We start from the raw sequence: 19,926 nt of genomic DNA on the forward strand, positions 1-19,926 counted from the left end.
AAGCATAAAATGTGCTTTTCACAGCTTTGAGGTTTTTCTTTCTCCCTTTTTAAATGAACATATAGTGCAGAGTACTGCATGACGCTCCGTTCCATAAGGAGTTTGTGCTTTGCAGGCGAGACTATTTTTAAAGGGTCTCAGTTTTCACACTGTAACTTCTGCTGGGGGGTGATGTCCAAAGCAGAGGTCTATCTTTCACCAAGTTTCCTTCTACAAAATTGTCTCATGTCAAGGCACTTCTATTATTTAGATTTTTATTTACAAGAGGAAACTCACCTGTTGTGTGGCCCTCCATTAACCGCCTGTGTTGTAACATGTCCATCTTCGGTTTGATGCAGAAGAAAAAAACTAACACTGAAACAAATGTTGATCATTTATTTGTTTTGCAATGGTGATAAACACCAATGTAACATGTAGCATGGATCCAGAAAAAGGAGAACGAGGTTGTGCTATAATGTTTAATGAAAGAAAATTGTGCAACATAGTGTGTATGGCAGCAGAACACAGGCTGATAAGACAAGAGTCCTCTGTTTGCATTAAGGCACAAAACATGAAACAAGAGCACTTCAATTATGGCCATTTTATCAGTGATATAAATAAAATGTGTTATAAGCCTCGTGAGCTTTAAAGCTAAATCCACCATACTCCAGGTATGCTGAAGATACATTATCTGTATGGGTCAGACTTCAGTAGGTGTCCCTAACTCAGAGGTCTGACAAAAGTATGTACATGAAAACACTTACAACCTGCAGCAGTGGAGCGACTTAAAGTGATTTGGAAAAGAAATCACATGCACTGCTTCACCACAACATGGGTTCAAATAAAACAAATACCCTTTGACAGATACACATTTGGATACTTATTTAGAGGTTAAACGTACCTCTATGTTCAACATTTAAAAAATGTGTTTCCTCTATAAAATCTGCTGATGCCAACTGCACATTAGGTCAGTGGTGAGCAGGAGAAAACTCGGTAAACCTCAGTTATTTAAGATAAAATAGAGCAGGCTTAACTGAGTAGAGGACGCTGCTTTAACAACAAAGAAAAAATACTTAACTCGCATTTTCATAGTATCACCAGAGCCTTTTTAAGAGCTGGAACTGAATGCAAGATGAACATGTCTGAGCCTGTATGCGCAGAAACTTAGTCTTCATTTCCCCAAAGTGGAGTCCTTCCCCACTGTCCTCACTGAATTGCAGCACACTAAAGGTGGCTGCTAGCTCTCTTATATTCAGGAGTTGTATTAGTCTTTAGTGAGGCCCTCAGCTCACTCACATAGTTGTCCCATAAGTCATATGGAATGGATAACCTCAACAAACGCCACAAAGAAAGAAGTGCGTCAATCTGTTCGCTCTGAGATAAGATAGTCTTTTTATTACTTTCAATAAATCTGAAAATTAAGAAGATGTTTCAGCATCAGATATATTGTTTTTCCCTGGTTGAGTTTCAACCACACTTGATAATAAGTCAAACCTGAGCCAACGTGCCTTTAGGCCTTGAGCTAGGCTAGTAGGTAAAGACTGTCACAGGGGCAACAAGCTAGTAAAGTGAGGTGAGGTGGAGTCACCTCCAAGTGTTAAAATCAGAAGTTAACCACATTAACTCAATAGTCATCCGCTAAACTTCAGAGTCGGCCTCCTTTACGGAGGGAATCTCGGGGATTGGACGTCTCTTTCTCCTCACCGCCGGATCTGGCCTGCTGGTTTCCTGTTTTGCCACGGGTGGGATTGGGATGGGACGTCTCTTTTTGACAGAGGTGATGCTGCCGGCGCGTTCGCTGAGGATGCCCCTGAGCCACGCTTTCCATGTCATCCACAGAGGTGTGCATAGCATCCGCCATCTCCTGCCTAGCCACAGAGACAAAGCTGGGGTCTTTGGCCAGGGAGGACAGACCACCCTGTGCTAGAGCCTGGAAGAGAAAACAACATGCTTTACAAATGGTAAAATGTCCCTGCCATTTTTGTTATTACTGTCAAGAACTGTACTTTTAATCAACCCTGTTATTAGGCACCAGCTTCACTCTGAGATTTCTGATTTTAACTATGTGATATTTCACTGGGCCCTGCAGGTGAAGGCGTGCATACAGAACATCCTGCATGAAGCACAGTGAGTATCTTTCCAAGAAACACCTCAGGGGAAAAGCCTGAAATAATTTGCTTTACAGCTCAGCTTTAATTTATAGTGTTTAACAAATCATTTCCTACACTGACTGCCAATTGTTTCCAAATGAGAATATGTGTTTTCAAATAAGTTAAAACTAAGCCTTGAATGTTGCTTTGTTAAGTTTATTATCACCTATTTACCACAGATCTAACATCACATCTGGATATTTCCTGCTGATAGAGTTGCGACCAAAGAGATGTCCTTTATCCTACTTGTTTTGCACCTAATTTATGCAGTTCTTTTCTTTATATTGACTTCTGTTATGTCATTATGTATTTATTTTGTATTACTAATGGCGTAAAGAAGAAAGAAAGAAAGATCAGCTTTGGTCCGTCCCATGCTGCCTCTCCAGTGATCACCTCCCTTCAATAAATGATAAACCTAGAAAAATAGACCTGAGTTCTCCTCAAAGCTCCCGTTTTGATGACTGATCCTCTCACTTACCTCCTGCACCAGCTGGTCTGCAGCAATATGGGAGCTCAGACTCTGACTGTCACCATATTCAGGGTCGTAGGGGAACTGAAAAATAAGGGATGCATCTATACTTAATATCTAAATAAAATGTTTGTCACTGGTTGAGTCAATCTTTAATAAAATATTACCTGTGTTTTGTCTGTTCTCACAATATAGTTCCAGGAACGCAGGTTTCCTGAATAAAGAAAAACAAAAGGAATAATGTCATCCCTTTTTTGTCTGTATGAATTCTACCTATTTGCTGCCAGATTTTATGTAAACATGATGTGAAAAGTAAAGTGCCTGGAAAAGCAGTATGCAATTTCAATTTTCATAGGATTAATGACTTATTGTCTGCATTGGTCTCAAATTATCTTTGTGTTTTGTAATTTTACCATCTTGTTAGCAGCTTCTAGGTGAAAGATTGATTGATTCTTATCCAAATACTTTTCTACATACCGGGCTCTGCCTCACTGTGATTGTAAAAGTCTTCGGGACTGCCTTCTCTGTCAAAGGAAAACCTGAAAGACAACATTAAGGTTCAGATATTTTCACGATGAGTCGATGTCATCTGGTCTCAACGATAGTTTGGGGTGTGTTTAATATTCACTCTGCGAAGGCGTTGTTGTTAGTGTTGCTTTTTGGAAAGAATTCAGTAGTGGGCTCCAACGCAGCAGAGTTTGGTGGAGAATCAGCCTGGCTCTCTGAGAACTTGAGGGGCCGCTGGTTGGTCATCTGCTGGGCCTGAGTGTTGACAGGCTCAGCGGAGAATGAGTCCACACGGTTACCAAACAGACCGTGAGTACGCTAGAAAGACAGAGCAAAACGAGCCCACACAGATTATCTCATTTACAAGTCACTCCGTTTACATGTATCTTACATCTTTCCTGCCAAGTTGTGGACAGTGTATCTTACCTGGTAGATTCCTTCCTCTGCAGCCTCCTCCATTGCTCTGTCCAGTTCTTCTTCATTCTGCAGGTCTCCTGAAATGGCCCTGTGCATCTCTGGAGCCACTTCATCGTCAATGCTTCTCAGGCCCGCCTAAGATAACATGGAGGATGTGATTCCGACATACAGTACTTTCTATGGCGTTTTGCTTGGCATATTTTCAACATACAAAACACTAGGTTGTTTTCTTCAGATATTTTCAACATACTATAATCTATGGACATTTTTCTGACATTTGTTTATGCTAAACCATGACTTTTCTCTGATATTTTTAACATACTACACTATATTATTTTTCAAGACATTTGAGATGAATTAAACTACTACTTTTTTAGGACATACTACACTAACAGGATTTTAGCACTCTTTGCTTTCACCTTTGTCATTTTTTAGACACACTATATTAATAATACCTGCCTGTCCAATATTTTAAACATTACGATATGAGGTTATTTTGACCCGATAATGACCGCTCACCTGGATCTCTGGGCCTGATGCGCTCTTTTTACTGGGTCTGTAGCCATAGTACTCCTCCTGGCGCTTCAAGAACTTTCGGAAATGATCCTGGAGCAGGAAGGTCGAGTAGAATTTCCCCACGGTCACCTCATCATCTGTAATGAGGCAAGTCATAGAGCTGTCAGTGTGCTGGATCATCATACCCCTAAAGGTGAAATAACTTTATTTATAAAGAACGACTCACCTCCTATGGGGGGGATGACCTGGTCCAACAGTTTCATACTGGTGCGTTTCCAGATTGATTTTATGATGGCTCTCAGCTCCTCATTGGCTTGCTCAAAATTACCTGCTCACAATAATCCATAAAACAATAAATAAATGATATTATGTACATCAAGTTGAAGCAAACACATGTTTTAATGCTCTGTACCTTCTGTTTTGATCTTGAGTGCAGTCCTGACAAGAGCGAAGAGGGTGGCATTAAACGTGACGGTGCCATCACTGTTCAGAGGCATGTTCATGCCAACCAAGCGCTGCGGACAGGAAGTAGAGGGAATATGGGCGGTAGAGAGGAACAGAACAATCAAATATTTTTATTTTGAATGATCATAAATATGGTTTTTATAGTTATAAAATATATATTATTAACATACCATCCTATCAGTTGTTAATATCATTTCAGGTAAATGAGGAAGTCATACAAGATACTTGATACATGGAATAATATGTATATTTTTTCAGACTCTGAGACGCTTAAAGTCCTATGTATTGATATAATACATCAACACAATGTGGAGAAAAACATACAACTCATCTTAGATGAATGTATGTTTTAAAACGATCTATTATCGTGTTTAATTATGAATACTTTACACTATTTCAATGTTTTTATTCTTTACCAAAAATAAATGATTTTGCTAATTTAAATGATCTAAATGTAAACCTTGTCTTATTTAAATTCATAATTTAATTAACATCCACAAATACATTGTACTGTAGGAGCTTTACACTATAAGAGCTTTAGACTACTATATAATTTTATTTGGGATACTCAACATTTTGGTCTCTATTTTTGTGTTTTGTACTTAAGTACGTTATTGTAGTTCAATGCTTATCTACAGTCATTTTGATGATATCAATAAACACATAAAACCCTTCGAGCTGCTTGTCTGACGGGTTGTATTTCTATGAATGCACCATGTGTCTGTGTATGTACCTTGCATGCAGCACGATGAGGACAGAACTTGCCAAAGCCCAGTGGGGGCTGGATGCGTCGCAGCAGCGTCACTACATCCAGATGTTTGATCCTCCCCCTGTTAGATCAGAGAAACATCTTACAATCATTTAAGGGACACTGACTTAAATATTTAAAATGTAGGGGTTAAGTTTCATGAGTGTTTTTTTTTGTTTTCTTACGTGGCTTCAGGGTCGTATTCAGCCCAGATCTTCTTAAACTCGTCCAGATGGTGCGGACCGAGAAGAGACCAATCACGGGTCAGATAGTCAAAGTTGTCCATGATGACAGCCACAAACAAGTTGAGGATCTAAAATAAGTAGGACAACAGAGTTTAAACCATTCTGGGCAAAGGGCATTTTTCTTTTAAACTAACATAACGGTTAAAGAAAAAACAGATCCTAATGCTGCTGCTAACCAGGAAGGCACAGAGGCAGTAGAAGCTGAGGAAGTAGAAGACTGCAAAATTGGACCCGCAGGTGAACTCCTCTCCTGGCAGGAAGTCAGACTTGGGGTCACACTTCTTCCCGTACATTGAAGCCATCATGACCTCTTGCCATGCCTCTCCAGTAGCACACCTGGACGTAAACAACAACGAGATCTGGGCTCAGATTTTGATCGACTTTACCAATAATCCCGGCTTAGATACTCACCGGAATAACATCAAAACAGCCTGAGGGAATGTCTGGAAGTTGTTGTTGCGGTTGATTTGGGTGCCATCCACTAAAGCTACCTTTCCAAAGATCTGAAGTGTTGTTAGAATCAAAGTCAAAATCGGTGGCAAACACAGAAACTTGTTTTGTAACTAATAACCTACAGAGTTTCTCGTTTTTTTATCCAGAAAATGAAATCTTGAGTACCTGCATCCCAATGACAGCGTAGATGAAGAAGAGCATCACGATGAGCAAAGCCACATGAGGAAGAGCCTGCAGACACAAACATTTACATAATTAAAATAAGGTTTAAACTGAGATACACATTTTAAATAGATGGTGACCAATAGTGTGGCAAACCTGGAAGGACTTAATAAAGGTCCACAGCAGGTTACGGATGCCCTCTGAACGGTTCAGCAGCTTGACCAGACGCATGACACGGAAAAGTCGGAAGAACGTGATGGAAACTGAGGCATTTTCAGATGCCTAGGGAGAAAGAAAATCCAGAAGATTTAACAGAAAGACAACTTAAGAAGGAAAACATTGCTGCTTTATGATACTAACTAAGTTCAGGCTTACCGCAATTGCTTGCATAGGATTTGTCTCCTGCAAAAAGTAGATGAATATATGATATACTGTAGTTACTCGTGTTATGTTTGATAGAAGTTATAATATGATTAATAAGAGGCACATAGCAGACATACAAATGTCCTGTTACACATTATTAAAGTGATGGTGTGGGTTGCATGATCAGGGATTATATGAGGTACAGTCTGTGCATTACCTACAGTAAATTTGAAGTAAAACAGACAGGAGTACCAGCACAGAGAAAAGCAATAGTCTCCAGACTCCATTGACAAACATGTATTCTAGTTCACAAAACACAGAAATGACCAGTGTGCCATTTTTGGGGCATTTTTGTGTCTTTGGTTAGCTTTGATTGACCAAAGTCACACAACAACACAAACAAACTAACCGATCGAGGCATCGGTTACCCAGCAGCAAGTAATGAAAATAATCAAAATTTAACAAACACACAACAACTAACATAGATATTTTTGGGTGGGCCTATTTCTTCGGTGGCATGAATAGGTTTTGCATTTCCTCCATACACAGCTGTACAGCAGTCCTGTCCTTATCTCCAACTGGATGTGTAAAAACTGCAATCTTCTGGGTAACTAGGTAAGACACCGACTGTGGATGAGTACCTCATACAACCCCTGTTTATACAATCTAAACTATCCCTTAAAGATATGTATTACAATTACAAAACAAGGTTAATATTAGAAAGCTATGATTCCACCTTTGATGAGTTACAAAGCCTCCAGGTCCTAGTTGCTGAAAACTGCAATACCTGACTCATGCAAAATAATGTTTATACACACTTAATTGTCAAAATATAAGGATTACAGTCATTCCAAACACCGTTAATACTTGCAATGCTTATTTATTCAGTGTTCTATATATTTCGAGCCCTACTGGAACACAATAAATCAAACATCTTGACGACTTATCTTACACTTGCGCTGTAAGATTAGACCGACCATAGAGACACAGTTTTTACCCACGAGTTTGAGTCACACATAGTTCAGTAGTAAAACAGTTGAGTAGAGAACATAGTGGAGTGCTCACACAGCAAGACTCATGCAGTAATGCAGTGCAGTGAAGTGAAGATATTTACAGCACAGCCATGGAGACAGTACAGTCCTCCACTGGCGGCCAGGGCACTCTGTGGAGGATAGACAGATGAGGAGTGAGGTGTGTGGAGGACAGAGGGACGACAGAGAAAAGGGCAATAAAAGAAGAAAAGGAAACGAGGGAAAACGATATAAAGAAGAAGAAATAAGAAAGGATGTCAAATTTGATGGACAAAAAACATTGCTACAAGCTTGTGTTTGGGGATACAAAAGTGAGAACAATGCAGTGCAACAATCGAGAGGAAAACAGTGGAAACAGTAGAAAAAAGTGTGTTGTGTAAAATAAACACAACAATTAGCATTAAAAAAAACAAATATTGATATTGAGCTTAATTTTCAAATCACAGGGAACACACACACACACACACACACACACACACACACACACACACACACACACACACACACACACACACACAACTTTGAATCACTGAAAAACCTGTTAGGGATAATTGTGGGAATAATGGAAACATCTTTGCTGATGATTTTGCGATGCCTCTGAGGTTGGGATGGAAATGGCTAAAGACAGTACTGACCACATCTTGTGAGTTAGCTCTGCTGGCACCAATCAGCTGTTGGGCCATGTTTACATACATTCAGTGTCATTGAATAAATATATTCAGTCAATTCGAATTGAATCTCAATACTGATTAGGAATATTTCATTATAACAACACCAGGGACTTTCATTTATAGCACCTGCAAAGAGAATCGTTTATCTGTCGAATTCGTTAGATTAGATTATATATAGGCTCTATCATTCATACTCACATCGACTTCACTCAGGATGACATCAACTACACTACCAATAACGATGATGAAGTCGAACACGTTCCAGGGGTCTCCGAAGTAGCCCTGCAAAGACACACAATTCATTGCTGACACTGGATTGGGTGGATAGACATTTGAATCATCAAGTGTGAAATCATTACCCTCGCTTTGAAGGCCATGAGCTTTAGAATCATTTCCACAGTGAAGAGCACGGTGAAAATCAAGTTCAGGGTGTCCGACAGCTTGGTCACATGGTCCGACTGGTTACAGTGCTGTTTAAAATGAAAATGAATATTACCCAACATGGTACAAGAATCATTTATAACAGAAATGATGTTGACCTCAACACAATCTCAATGGTATTATGTTGACTTTAATATACATACCTGCATCCCCAGACACAATGTGTTGAGCATAATTAGGAAGAACATGAGGTATTCAAAGTAGCAGGAGGTGACAATGTACCAGACTCTGTACTGATACGGGTTTTTGGGGATATAGCACCTCAGAGGTCGGGCCTTTAGGGCGTACTGCACACACTGACGCTGAAGGGGAGGAAGAAAATGGGTTAAGAGAAAAAATAATTTGACACTTGACTAACTATTAGACACTTGGACTGTCCAAAATGTCATCTCTGAGGTTTCCTAGCATACCTGGTTCTTGTCCAGCTCACAGTCCTTATATTCCTGCTCGCCCTGCTCCTGGAAGGTGACAATGACAAAGCCCACAAAGATGTTCATCATGAAGAAGGCGATGAGGATGATGTAGATGATGAAGAAGATGGACACATCCACGCGGTTGTTGAAGACAGGACCTGTGTCTTCTTCATCTGAATCAATGGCTCTGTATAACAATCTGGGGAAAAATGGAGTGAAAGAAGATGGGAAATTGGCAGGACACAGATCAAAGATCTGAGGTACCGCAAGGCTAATTTGTATAGATGAAATGTATAATTCAGTGCTTAACAAGGATATATTGCCTCTGTTACCATCTCTGGCTCCAGGAAATGGAATTACTTCCAACTCAATCTCAATGTAATAAGATAGTCTGCCTTCTAACTCAATCAAACACATAGGATGAAGGGAAATACAATTCATCACATAAAAAAGGATGCTTTGCTTACTTTGGCCAGCCCTCAAATGTTGAAACCGTGAAGAGAGCCAGCATGCCTTTGAGAACATTGTCAAAGTTGAAGTCACTGTTGAGCCATTCTCTCTTTGCCAACATTGTTTCTTGTAGGGAATTCTCTATGTGCTTTACAAAGTATCCCCTTAGAGCAGACACAAATAATTAGTACTACAATATATCATTACAGTTGGAATAGAATAAATCTACAATAAGTAGAAGATGTTTGCCTTACTGGCATTGCTCCTCATTCATTTGCGACGAATCTGTGCAGCTGTAGAATTTACCCTAAGACAAAAAATATAGGGACATGTGGAGCACATTTTCAGCACATAATGTTTACTTATAGCAGATAATTATTTTTGATATATGATCTTTACTGTAAGGTGCTATAAAGTGTCAACATCATCTTTTCAAAGCGTTACCTTAAAGAGCTGCACCCCGATACAGGCAAACAGGAAATTCAGCAGCATGGTGACCAGGACGATGTTTCCGATGGTTTTGATGGCCACAAACACACATTGGACTACATGCTGCCATTAAAGACAAACAATGACCACTTAATACTTTGAACACAAGAACTGAACTTAAAAATACTTTTAAGAACTTGTCCTGAGTATTACTGTATTTAATAAGGTGTTTTACCTTTAAACCCTTGGCTCTATTGATGGCCCTGAGTGGCCTCAGCACCCTCAGCACCCTGAGAATCTTCACCACAGAGATGGCACTCGATCTGCATAAAACCCACGACAAAAAATCTTCCTGATATGAGATCACGACATTTATGATCTAAATCTTATATGGCAATCTCAATATGTCTACTCACTCCATCCCCATAGAGAGCAGGGAGACTGTGACGACAATCAGATCCAGGATGTTGAAGGAGTTACGGCAGAAGGAGCCTTCGTGCATGAATGCTCCATATACTGTCATCTGTCAGTCAGATACATACAGTCACACTCAGAATATTAAACCAAAAACATTGCTTTTCTTTCAGTTCTTTTCATTGATAAATACATTTTAAGGTCTGACTATTCCAGCGGGAATTGGTTGTGATGGTCAGTCAGTGAGTTGGCTTACCACTTGTCCAGACTGAATATCTCAACAAATACTAGATGGATTGCAATGACATGCTATACATGTATAGATCTGTTATCTGGTTTCTGCACTCAAAAGAACATCAGTCAAACCTAAATAAGGGCGAACATGAAATAAACAGCACAGTACCTTCAGTACAATCTCAATGGTGAACACAGTTGTGAAGACAATGTCCGCATAGGCCAATATCTAGTGAAAAAGCACAATGATTGCAAAAAATGTTTAGCCTTCGTTCAACCAATGATGTTCAATTTTGTAGTGGTAGACCTGGTTACTTTGTTTCTGTAGGACTTTGGGTCAATGGGGTCCTCAGCTGCCAGGGAGATGGAGGAGAGCAGGATGAACAGAAGGATTAAGTTGGTGAAAGAAGAGGCGTTGATGATCTTGTAGCAGAGTTTACGGAACCTAGATGCAAACACATTTGCAGGGACATGCAGTCAGTTCAATCAATTTACTCCTGTGTTTTTATGATACAGTATGGGCAAACTGGGAAATACAATCCCTATGTATGGTTCATACTTGTTTTGAGGGCCAAAAACGAAAAAGGAGCTGGCTTCAGGCAATGGAACGGCTTCTTCTTTCAGCTGTAGATCGGCCATTGGTCGGGGGCGAGGGCTAATTGGGATTGCAGGTTCTTCCTCCTCATCATCACCTACCATGTGGAGAGAAACAGACTCAAATGATATAATGAAATGACAAATTAACAGAAAGTCTCAAATAAATTAAACAAATATTTTTAGGAAAACGGGAATCCCTCAATACGGATTCATGTGAAAGACTTTATATGGTCACCAGAGTAGTGTGAAAAACCCCTAATTTTAGACTCGGCTGTAAACTTGGCTCAGTCTAATTATAATGTGGGCTACTATACTTATACTGTCACATAGCCAAGAAAGCAGCACTGGTAAACAGCCAGTGTAATGAATATGAACTCATGCGATCAGTGACCTGCAGCCACAACTACATAGCTGAGAAATGTGAGAGGTTTAAGAGCTGGAGAAAAGTAGAAGTTACCTGGGAAGTCATCGGGTGGGAATGGATCTTTCACTTCATTGACATTGGACTCAAACTCGTCAATTTTGAGCTGCAAAAAAATACATACATGTAGTATAGCTACATATGCCCCTGATGAATATTTCATTGCCAATAGTAATAGTTTGAAAGGCTTTTAGATATACCAGTCACCTTGGCTGTGGTGGGCATGCCCTCTATCTTGGCCCTCTGCTCTGCCAGTTTCTTAGCTATCCTTTCCCTCTCCTCATCGGTCTTTTCAGGCATTTTGGACCTGAATGGCAGGAAATAAAAATAATGGAGATTGGAGAATTTACCAATAAGACAGAGTAGATCAACACACTTAGGTTAGGTATTTGTATTTCACCTCAGTAGCTTTCTCTTCATCTTCTCCTCCGCCTTTTCTTTCTGAGCTGAAGTCAGACTCTCAGCCTCTGCCAGGTTGTCAACGGCAATGGCCAAGAAGACATTGAGAAGGATATCTGATTGCTGTAAGCTCAGGAAAACAAAAACCTAGTTTTTAAAAACCTTTTTCATATGAATACAAGTTCTGACCATTCAGACGGATGACAGTATTGGTCTGATAGTCAGTTGTTCTGTTGGTTTACTGCTTAGGTCCAGACGGAAATATCTCAACAACTTTTGGGTGGATTGCCATAAAATGGTTTACAGATATTTATAAGACCCAGACCATTTTTTCAACAAGCTGTACTGTGTTGAAGACTGTAAACCTAATGTTAGCATGCTAATGAGCTAACCTAGCATACAGCTAAACTACAATGCTACATAAAGCATACTCTAAAGACTCTTGGCCTTGTTAAATCGTAGATGACAGTGAGAGTGTGAAGGATACAGTTTCCACAAACAAAGAGGACGATGAAGAAAATGGAGACCAAGATGCCAGGAAATACCGGCCCTCCATAGGCCATTATTCCATTGTACATTATGGAAGTCCAGTCCTCTCCTGTTAGGATCTAACAGATAGCCAAGTGTTCAAAATATGATCAAAATCAAACAAAGAAGTTTAACAAAATTAAAGCTGAAATTGCTTAGAGTTCAAAGCAAATCAAGAAATGAATCAGGCTCACCTGGAACACACTGATGAGGGCCTGAGGGAAGTTGTCAAAGTTACTGCGTCTTGGTCTGTTGTCGGTAAAGTTGAATTTCCCCCCAAACACTTGCATTCCGAGGAGTGAGAAAATGACGATGAAGAGGAAGAGAAGAAGGAGCAGGGAGGCGATCGAGCGTACAGAGTTAAGGAGTGAAGCCACAAGATTACTCAAAGAGGTCCAGTACCTGCAAAACAGTTATAAGAAGCTGTTAAATTAAATCTAAACACAGAACAGCTTACTTCATACAATTCTTTACGGGGGAATTTCTTACTTTGTTACTTTAAGGATCCTCAGCAATCGTATACACCTGAGTACAGAGAAACCCAGGGGAGCCACGGCTCCTGCAGATAACATGATCATCTCCAGGATACCGCATAGCACCACAAAGAAGTCAAAACGGTTGAACAGGGACATGAAATATAGTCTGGGACCCAGAGCATACATCTTCACAAACATCTCGATGACAAACAGCACCAGCAGTAAACGACTGGCCACATCTGTTGACACAATAGAAGAGACAAATGATGAAGCAGGGAGCAATAGAACTTATTTAAAAAAAATTACACAATAACAAAATGATTTAATCACCTTGAAGGGAAGTGAGCGAATCCGACTGGTGATGGTGCTCTGTTGCTATGGTTAGGGTGTTGAGGAGGACGAGGAACATCACTATCCAATAAAAGGTCTTTGTTTTCACATACACAAGGCACTTCATCCTAAAGAAACGGTTCCAGCGGCGGGCCAGGCGGCTAAGCAAGATAATAACAATCATAGTTTACTGTGCCCGTTCGGCTTGAATATTGCACGTAAACATTCATACATTTACGTATCTGCAGACTTACTAGTAGTAGACGACTCGACTCTTTCCTTCCATGTCATACAGACTGTCTTTATCAGGGTCACTGGTTAAAGGCAGGAGTCCTGACAACAGAAAAACATTTGTAATTCAACAGTGTCTCTACATGGGATAGGAGCTAAGCTGGTTTATAATGCTGACCTTTGCCCTCTCGGTCGGCATCCAGGACTTCAGCGTGGGTGATCCACTCCATGTAGCCATGCACATCTTCATCCAGCTGCTGTCGCTCTCTCAACTTCTGAAACTCTCCTCGTGACCTGGCCTTCTCTCGCTCTTTAGTAAACTCTCTGAGTGAAAAGATTATTATTATTATTTTTATTTTGTAAATGTGACATATTACAAAGTAACCTGAACAAATGACAGACCATTACACAAGACAAATTAAAGATGGTATGTTTTAAAATGGCGGCAAGTTGGATAATTGTACGATTAGGTATTGTACATTTCTGGGTGCATGTATGAAAGTGGAGTAAGTGTGTTGTGTATTCATGTATGGATAACTGGGAACAGAGAAAGTGAGAAGGCAAATAAGTACATTTTTAGTAAGGGAATATATATATATTTTTGTGGTTATTTGGTTATTCTTAAGCTTGTGCACATACAGAGGCAAGATACAAACTCTAGGAAGGATTGAAGATAATAACTGTCTTACCCACTGAGCACGCCCAGAACCAGATTGAGCACAAAGAAGGAACCCAGCAGAATAAGGGGAACAAAGTAAACCCAGGGCCATTCATTTCCCATGGCATCATTAACCTGAAAGACAACTCTACGTCAGCCACAAACAATGTATTCTGCTAGTTATACTTCAAACCATAAATGCCTAAATGTAGACAGATGCAAATGTTTGGGTTACAAGAGAACACATTTCCCCAAATGAATACTGAAAAACAACTGAGAAGACGTTCAAGCCGTCACTGACCCAGTAGAGTACTTTGGTCCATCCCTCCATGGTGATACACTGGTAGACTGTAAGCATGGCAAATCCGATGTTATCAAAGTGGGTGATGCCATTGTTGGGACCCTCCCAGCCTGGCCGACACTCAGAGCCGTTGATCATGCAGCGCCGTCCGTTTCCAGCCTGTGCACAGGGTGCAGGCAGCTCTCCTTCTGCTGTGGAGTAAATAACTGCGGGAAAAAGAGAACACATACATATCATTTTTAATGTTGCTTTAGGGAATTAAAACTGGCAATATATCAAGTGTGATTAAAAATGACAACATATATAAAGCCAAAGTTTAACAGAGTATGATTGTACTCTTTATGCATACTTGTGTCAGTGTAATAGCAGGTTTTATGCATTTTGCACTTAAAGAGCTCCAGTCCCATGATGGCATAGATGGTGACCAGTAAAAACACCAGCAGGGCGATGTGCAGCAGAGGCAGCATGGCTTTGAGGATGGAGTTCATCACCACCTGCAGGCCTGAATGTGAACAATGACACAAAAACATTACAAAAGCACAGCAAATCAGCAGTGTCTCCAGAAATCTTACTTCACTTTAACATCGTTTCCATATTGATCACACTGTGTGACCGGGAATTCATTATGAGCATTTGTGGGTTTTAGAAAAGGCTCTTACTGGGGACTCCAGAGACGAGACGCAAGGGTCGCAGCACTCTGAAGGCCCTCAATGCCTTCATGTCAAACCCCCCACCCTTCTCCATGGGCACATCTGCTAACTTATTGATGGTATCCAAGGCAAAAGTGAAGAGACTGTTGGAAAAAATTATACAACCATAAGCGCCTATGTAAATTCAGCAAAACAACAGTAGAGTTTTGGTATACTTATAAGATATTACATTTCTTAGATGTGGTGAATGGGAAGCTGTGGTAAAGATATCCACCTGCAGCTCAGAGCTCATCTTACCCCATGAAGACGATGACAAAGTCCAATATGTTCCAACAGTTCCGTAAATAGGCGCCTTCATGAAACACGAGCCCATACGCCACTATCTTCAGAAAGCACTCTAACGTGAATATGATCATGAAGATGTACTCCAAACTCTCCTGCAGCAAGACAAATACAAACCAAGAAATCACATTAAAAAAACGTCATTACCTTCAGGTTCAGTTCTCTGGTAAAGTCTGCGATGATTGGTGTAAATGACTTTGGCATCAAAGCATATGCTAGGAGGAACAGCAGTACATGTTGCTGGTATTAGACAAATTCATTAGCTTTCACAGACTTTTGGTTAATATTGATGTAGATATCATACAGCTGCAGATGGTTTTAACAGATGGCTGGCCCATGAGGAACATTATTATAAGTGAAACAAGCCACAACTTAGCGATCTATGTCTGACAGTCTGACAAGAAGCAATCGTGCCAGTCTACGTAACGATCAGTGCATTGGTGGTAAACTGATGCATAGTAAAGATGCAATTTCCGCGATGTCAGAGAAGCATTATTTTTAACATTGCAAAGCATATTATTTACAAAAATAGATTGAAATTGTCTTTGTTTACTATACATTCCTGATATAACACAAATGTTGTAGAAGAAAACACTGTTATATGGGAACAGAAGGATAAAGCTCACACAGAATCCAGCCCCAACTTCATGTATCACCAAAAACTGAGAATTTATTTCAGGAACCGCATAATGTGAATGATAAATTATTGGCTGTTTATTTTGCTTTGATCCTTTTGAACAAACCAGTTCAATCAAATTTGACTGAATCATTTAGCAGCAGTCACCAGGCCCCACATCAAAGATGAAAATGGGTAAGCTAGCATACATACATTTATAGACTAAAACTCAAAATATTAATAAAATAAACTGAGGTGCAACAAGTAGAGCTGCACTTCTACATTGTACTGGATCAATGTCCCATCCATCCTATTAAGTGTAAATGTGTCTTACATAAGGCAACATTTGTGGACTCTACTGTATCCACCTGCGTCAGTGGATTGACACTGCCTGGGCCGACCTACTTCTAACAGCGCAGTGGGGTGAGTTAACCAGCTCTTCTTACATCGTTCACCTCTGAGGAATGGCACAGTAAGAAAATAGGAGTATTTGGGATAAGGCTAGTGAGTGGGCCAAAGCAAAACTATTAAAGAAATGGGATCAGTGTCAGGTCCAGATACCTGAGGACTTGATGAATTTTACTGTCAGTCAGTTGGGCCCCAACTACATTGATAGCTAAATCCTAGTTATGCATGCAGTTTATTGATTGGATGGCAGAAAGCAAAGGATGGCTGGTTAAAGGTGCTGCATACTGACATCTGAGCTGGATGTCAGGCCTCTTAGAGACAGCAGTTTGCATATCAAGTCTCCCACATGGAGCCTTGTCAATAGCATAACATCAATGTCAATACAACCTCACATATCTAGACATTGGCTAGAAGTGTGCTGTACAAGAGCGAACTTATATACCACAGAAACACTCCAATCCTCCATGAGTTGCATTCGCTCAGTCAGCCACCTTCAATATATTATCCACAGCACTGTAAACCCATGACTATGAAGTTGGAATATAACACCAAATGGAAACACATCAGCAACATCCAGTGATAGTTTACACTATTTAACATTAGACACTCTGTGACGTACATGCCACCTTAGTGCTTCTTAATCATCTTTAGACAAAATACATAAAGCATGTTTCTATAATTATTGTTAAGAGAAAAAGATAAAAAAGAATAGCCAAGCAAACCATGAACACTTGTCTACAGAGACATAACAAGCTCAGATATATTTCAACTGGTTTTGGGGTAGTTCAACTGAAGCATACATTCATAAAAACGTGAAACATATCCTTTGTATTGATAGTTAATTATGCTGCTTTTGTACTATAATGAAGTCAGTTTCTGATCAGAGAACGATGAACTCATCCCTCTTGGATGATTAAATAAGAGCACAGTTGTTCGATGACATGTTCCTCTGCAGACACAGAGGGGAATCCAAATAAAGAACTGAGTTGTGAATGAAAGCATTTAAATAGGTCCTGGCACTCAGACCAGTCACCAGCTGAAACTCTCAGATATGAAATGTCTAAATTGTTCTTGCTCAAGGAGTCATATTAATGTGTTTATCACAGCTGCACAGTCCTCGACTGGTCATGGCAAAATAATGGACACCATGAGCAAAATATTTAGTATCTTATCTGTATTTAAAGGGCAAAGCTCCTCATAATGTACTGAGTCTTACATCAAAAGGGTTTGTGTTCACACTCATACTCACCAAGTTTGTGTTGGTGTTATTACTGTCTTCCTCAGGCATGGGCAGGAACACAGCCAAAGCGATACAGTTTGCAAAGATGGTCAATAAGATGATGATCTCAAAGGTTCTGGATGTGGAAACTCAGGATTATAACGACAATACATAACAAGGACTAGTAAACATTCAGTGACCCTCTCCCAGTAGAATTATATTACCGAAGTTTTGAGATTTTTCTTGACTAGTTAATGATATTTGAGCTGTTGTGTACATGTTGTGCATAACACAACAAGGAAGGAAACACTGCTATAAAATTAATTGTACCATTCTTTATCCATGTATGTTTTGTGAATTAATGTAACAAACCAAAGCAGATAAACCACAACACTCTACAAACTCTTTTTACATTAATCAGAACCTCTAAAAGCTGACTGAAATATCATCCCTATAACAGCCCATTGGTCACAGTAAATGTAATCTGCTGTGCTGCTTCATTCCCGTCCATAGGGGGCTCTCTCTGAGAAATCCCCTGCCAGGTCAGCATCATGTCTCCCTGTGATGCCGCAGGACAGCTGCACAGACCAAGAATATGGCCAAAGCATTTAAACACAGACAACTTACCAGGAAAACAAGCTGTTTGAGTATTCTAATACATTCTTAAAGATGTGAGCATTTTTACTTTTAGAAAATGGAGTGATGGACACATTTATTTGGTCGATGTGTGTAATTTTGCTCTCAAAACAGCACTCCATGTCCATGTGTTACAGAATAACATACCAATGTCATACAACTGTCGCAGTAAAAAACGTATGAGCTGCGTAAACACTTTCTGTGAAACAGCTATTACTGAAAATAATAATCATTTACACCAGGGTATAACATTCTGTCCTATAGGGCTGTCTGTCCTAGGATTAATCTGATTAGTGTATTCTATTTTGGATGTAAAATATACAGTATATAATCCAGGAATGGACATCAGTCTAAAAGCAGGAAACCCCCTATAGGGGCCATAATCACTCAGCAGCCTGCCTTGTGTTCAGGCTTCTAGCGCCAGAGAGTGCTGGCGTGTCAGAGCGGCTATTTCCACATTAAAAGCAGGATGTCAGCTATCAGAAAACTAACAGGCGGCTTCATTATCTGCTTCTGTCTGCCACATGTAAATAGATTGGCTTAAAAAGCTCCCCAGGTGAAAATGCAAGGGCTACAAACTTGACTCTGACACAAGGCTGTCAGATACATAACAAAAGTCTTAACACTTTAGGGATCGCCTTAACACAGATTTGAATGAGCCTTCGCTTGTGCGTGTTTAACACAGGTGGACTTCACAGCTGATAATGCACTGGCCTTCAGACACCTAATATGTTTAGCTGTCAGTGTTCTTAACCAGAGACCTACATACCATTACATACACACAAGTCTGTATAATGTAGGCAGGTGTATGTGTATAAAATATAAAGGATACTTCCACTCCACAATGCTGATGCAGGCCTTGCGAAAGGGATTTTTGAGGTTGAAGAGGAAGAGGGTTCTTGCTGGACGAGGGTTTCCTCCTGTTGCCTGTAGCTTCTTCAGCTTCTCCCTCTGCTTCCTTTTCAGCTCCTCTTCATTCATGATGACCAGCTTGTCATCCGCATTCGACGCCATCTTGACGCCTTCCCCTGAAACAAACTCCTGTAGAAATGTTTCTTCTCACTGTATAATCCCAAAAGTGAGGCCTTAAATATCTCCCCGTTGCGAAGGCCCCTGGGTTCCAAAACCTGCCGATCCTGTGCACTCCACCGCTGCCCTCGTCCCCCTCTTCCTCTGATACTGTCTCCCTCACGCTGAGCCACAGGCCTCTCCTCCTGGCTGAGGGCCTCTGACAGAAAAAGCGCCTTCGGCAAGGAAAATAACAGGAGCCCGGAGTAGCAGAGGAGCAGTTGGCCCTGCTGTAGTTTAAATTTAGACTATGAACCACTGACAGGCCATGCTTGGGGATGGTTAAGAGGGTTGGGTGGGGGGGGCTGGAAGGTGGAAGATGGGAGTAGATCAGATCAAGGGGGTTGGAGCAGGGCAGCAGTGGCAGACAGAGCACGGAGAAGGGGAGAGACAGTTTGGGGGGTCTTGCAGTGGCAATATATCACCACTAGCCCTCTCTTTCAAAACATACTCAGCTGCTCTGCTGCTTGGTGTGAAAACTAAACTGTG

At 40.5% G+C, this 19,926-nt stretch overlaps 1 protein-coding gene across 1 annotated transcript; it reads right to left on the reverse strand.

The window, feature by feature from the left end:
- Positions 1-364: 364 nt before the first annotated feature.
- LOC134870372 (dihydropyridine-sensitive L-type skeletal muscle calcium channel subunit alpha-1-like) lies at positions 365-19,524 on the reverse strand. Its single transcript, XM_063892522.1, is given in 46 exon segments — positions 365-1,791; positions 1,793-1,909; positions 2,608-2,682; positions 2,766-2,812; positions 3,076-3,137; positions 3,227-3,423; positions 3,532-3,657; positions 4,042-4,175; positions 4,265-4,366; positions 4,451-4,553; positions 5,237-5,333; positions 5,437-5,564; positions 5,673-5,832; positions 5,908-5,999; positions 6,115-6,180; positions 6,268-6,393; positions 6,487-6,513; positions 7,589-7,636; positions 8,375-8,458; positions 8,536-8,646; positions 8,761-8,919; positions 9,028-9,229; positions 9,498-9,644; positions 9,735-9,787; positions 9,925-10,032; positions 10,145-10,232; positions 10,326-10,432; positions 10,727-10,786; positions 10,873-11,002; positions 11,117-11,249; positions 11,612-11,681; positions 11,783-11,882; positions 11,976-12,090; positions 12,462-12,582; positions 12,697-12,904; positions 12,992-13,217; positions 13,309-13,469; positions 13,563-13,641; positions 13,718-13,863; positions 14,229-14,332; positions 14,499-14,704; positions 14,848-15,000; positions 15,158-15,291; positions 15,446-15,585; positions 17,764-17,869; positions 19,202-19,524. Coding segments are annotated over 46 exon segments (5,514 nt in total). The 5' UTR covers positions 19,384-19,524; the 3' UTR covers positions 365-1,617.
- Between the last annotated feature and the right edge of the window lie 402 nt (positions 19,525-19,926).

This window comes from Eleginops maclovinus, chromosome 1 (assembly GCF_036324505.1).
Source record: "Eleginops maclovinus isolate JMC-PN-2008 ecotype Puerto Natales chromosome 1, JC_Emac_rtc_rv5, whole genome shotgun sequence".
NCBI classification, from domain to species: Eukaryota; Metazoa; Chordata; class Actinopteri; order Perciformes; family Eleginopidae; genus Eleginops; species Eleginops maclovinus.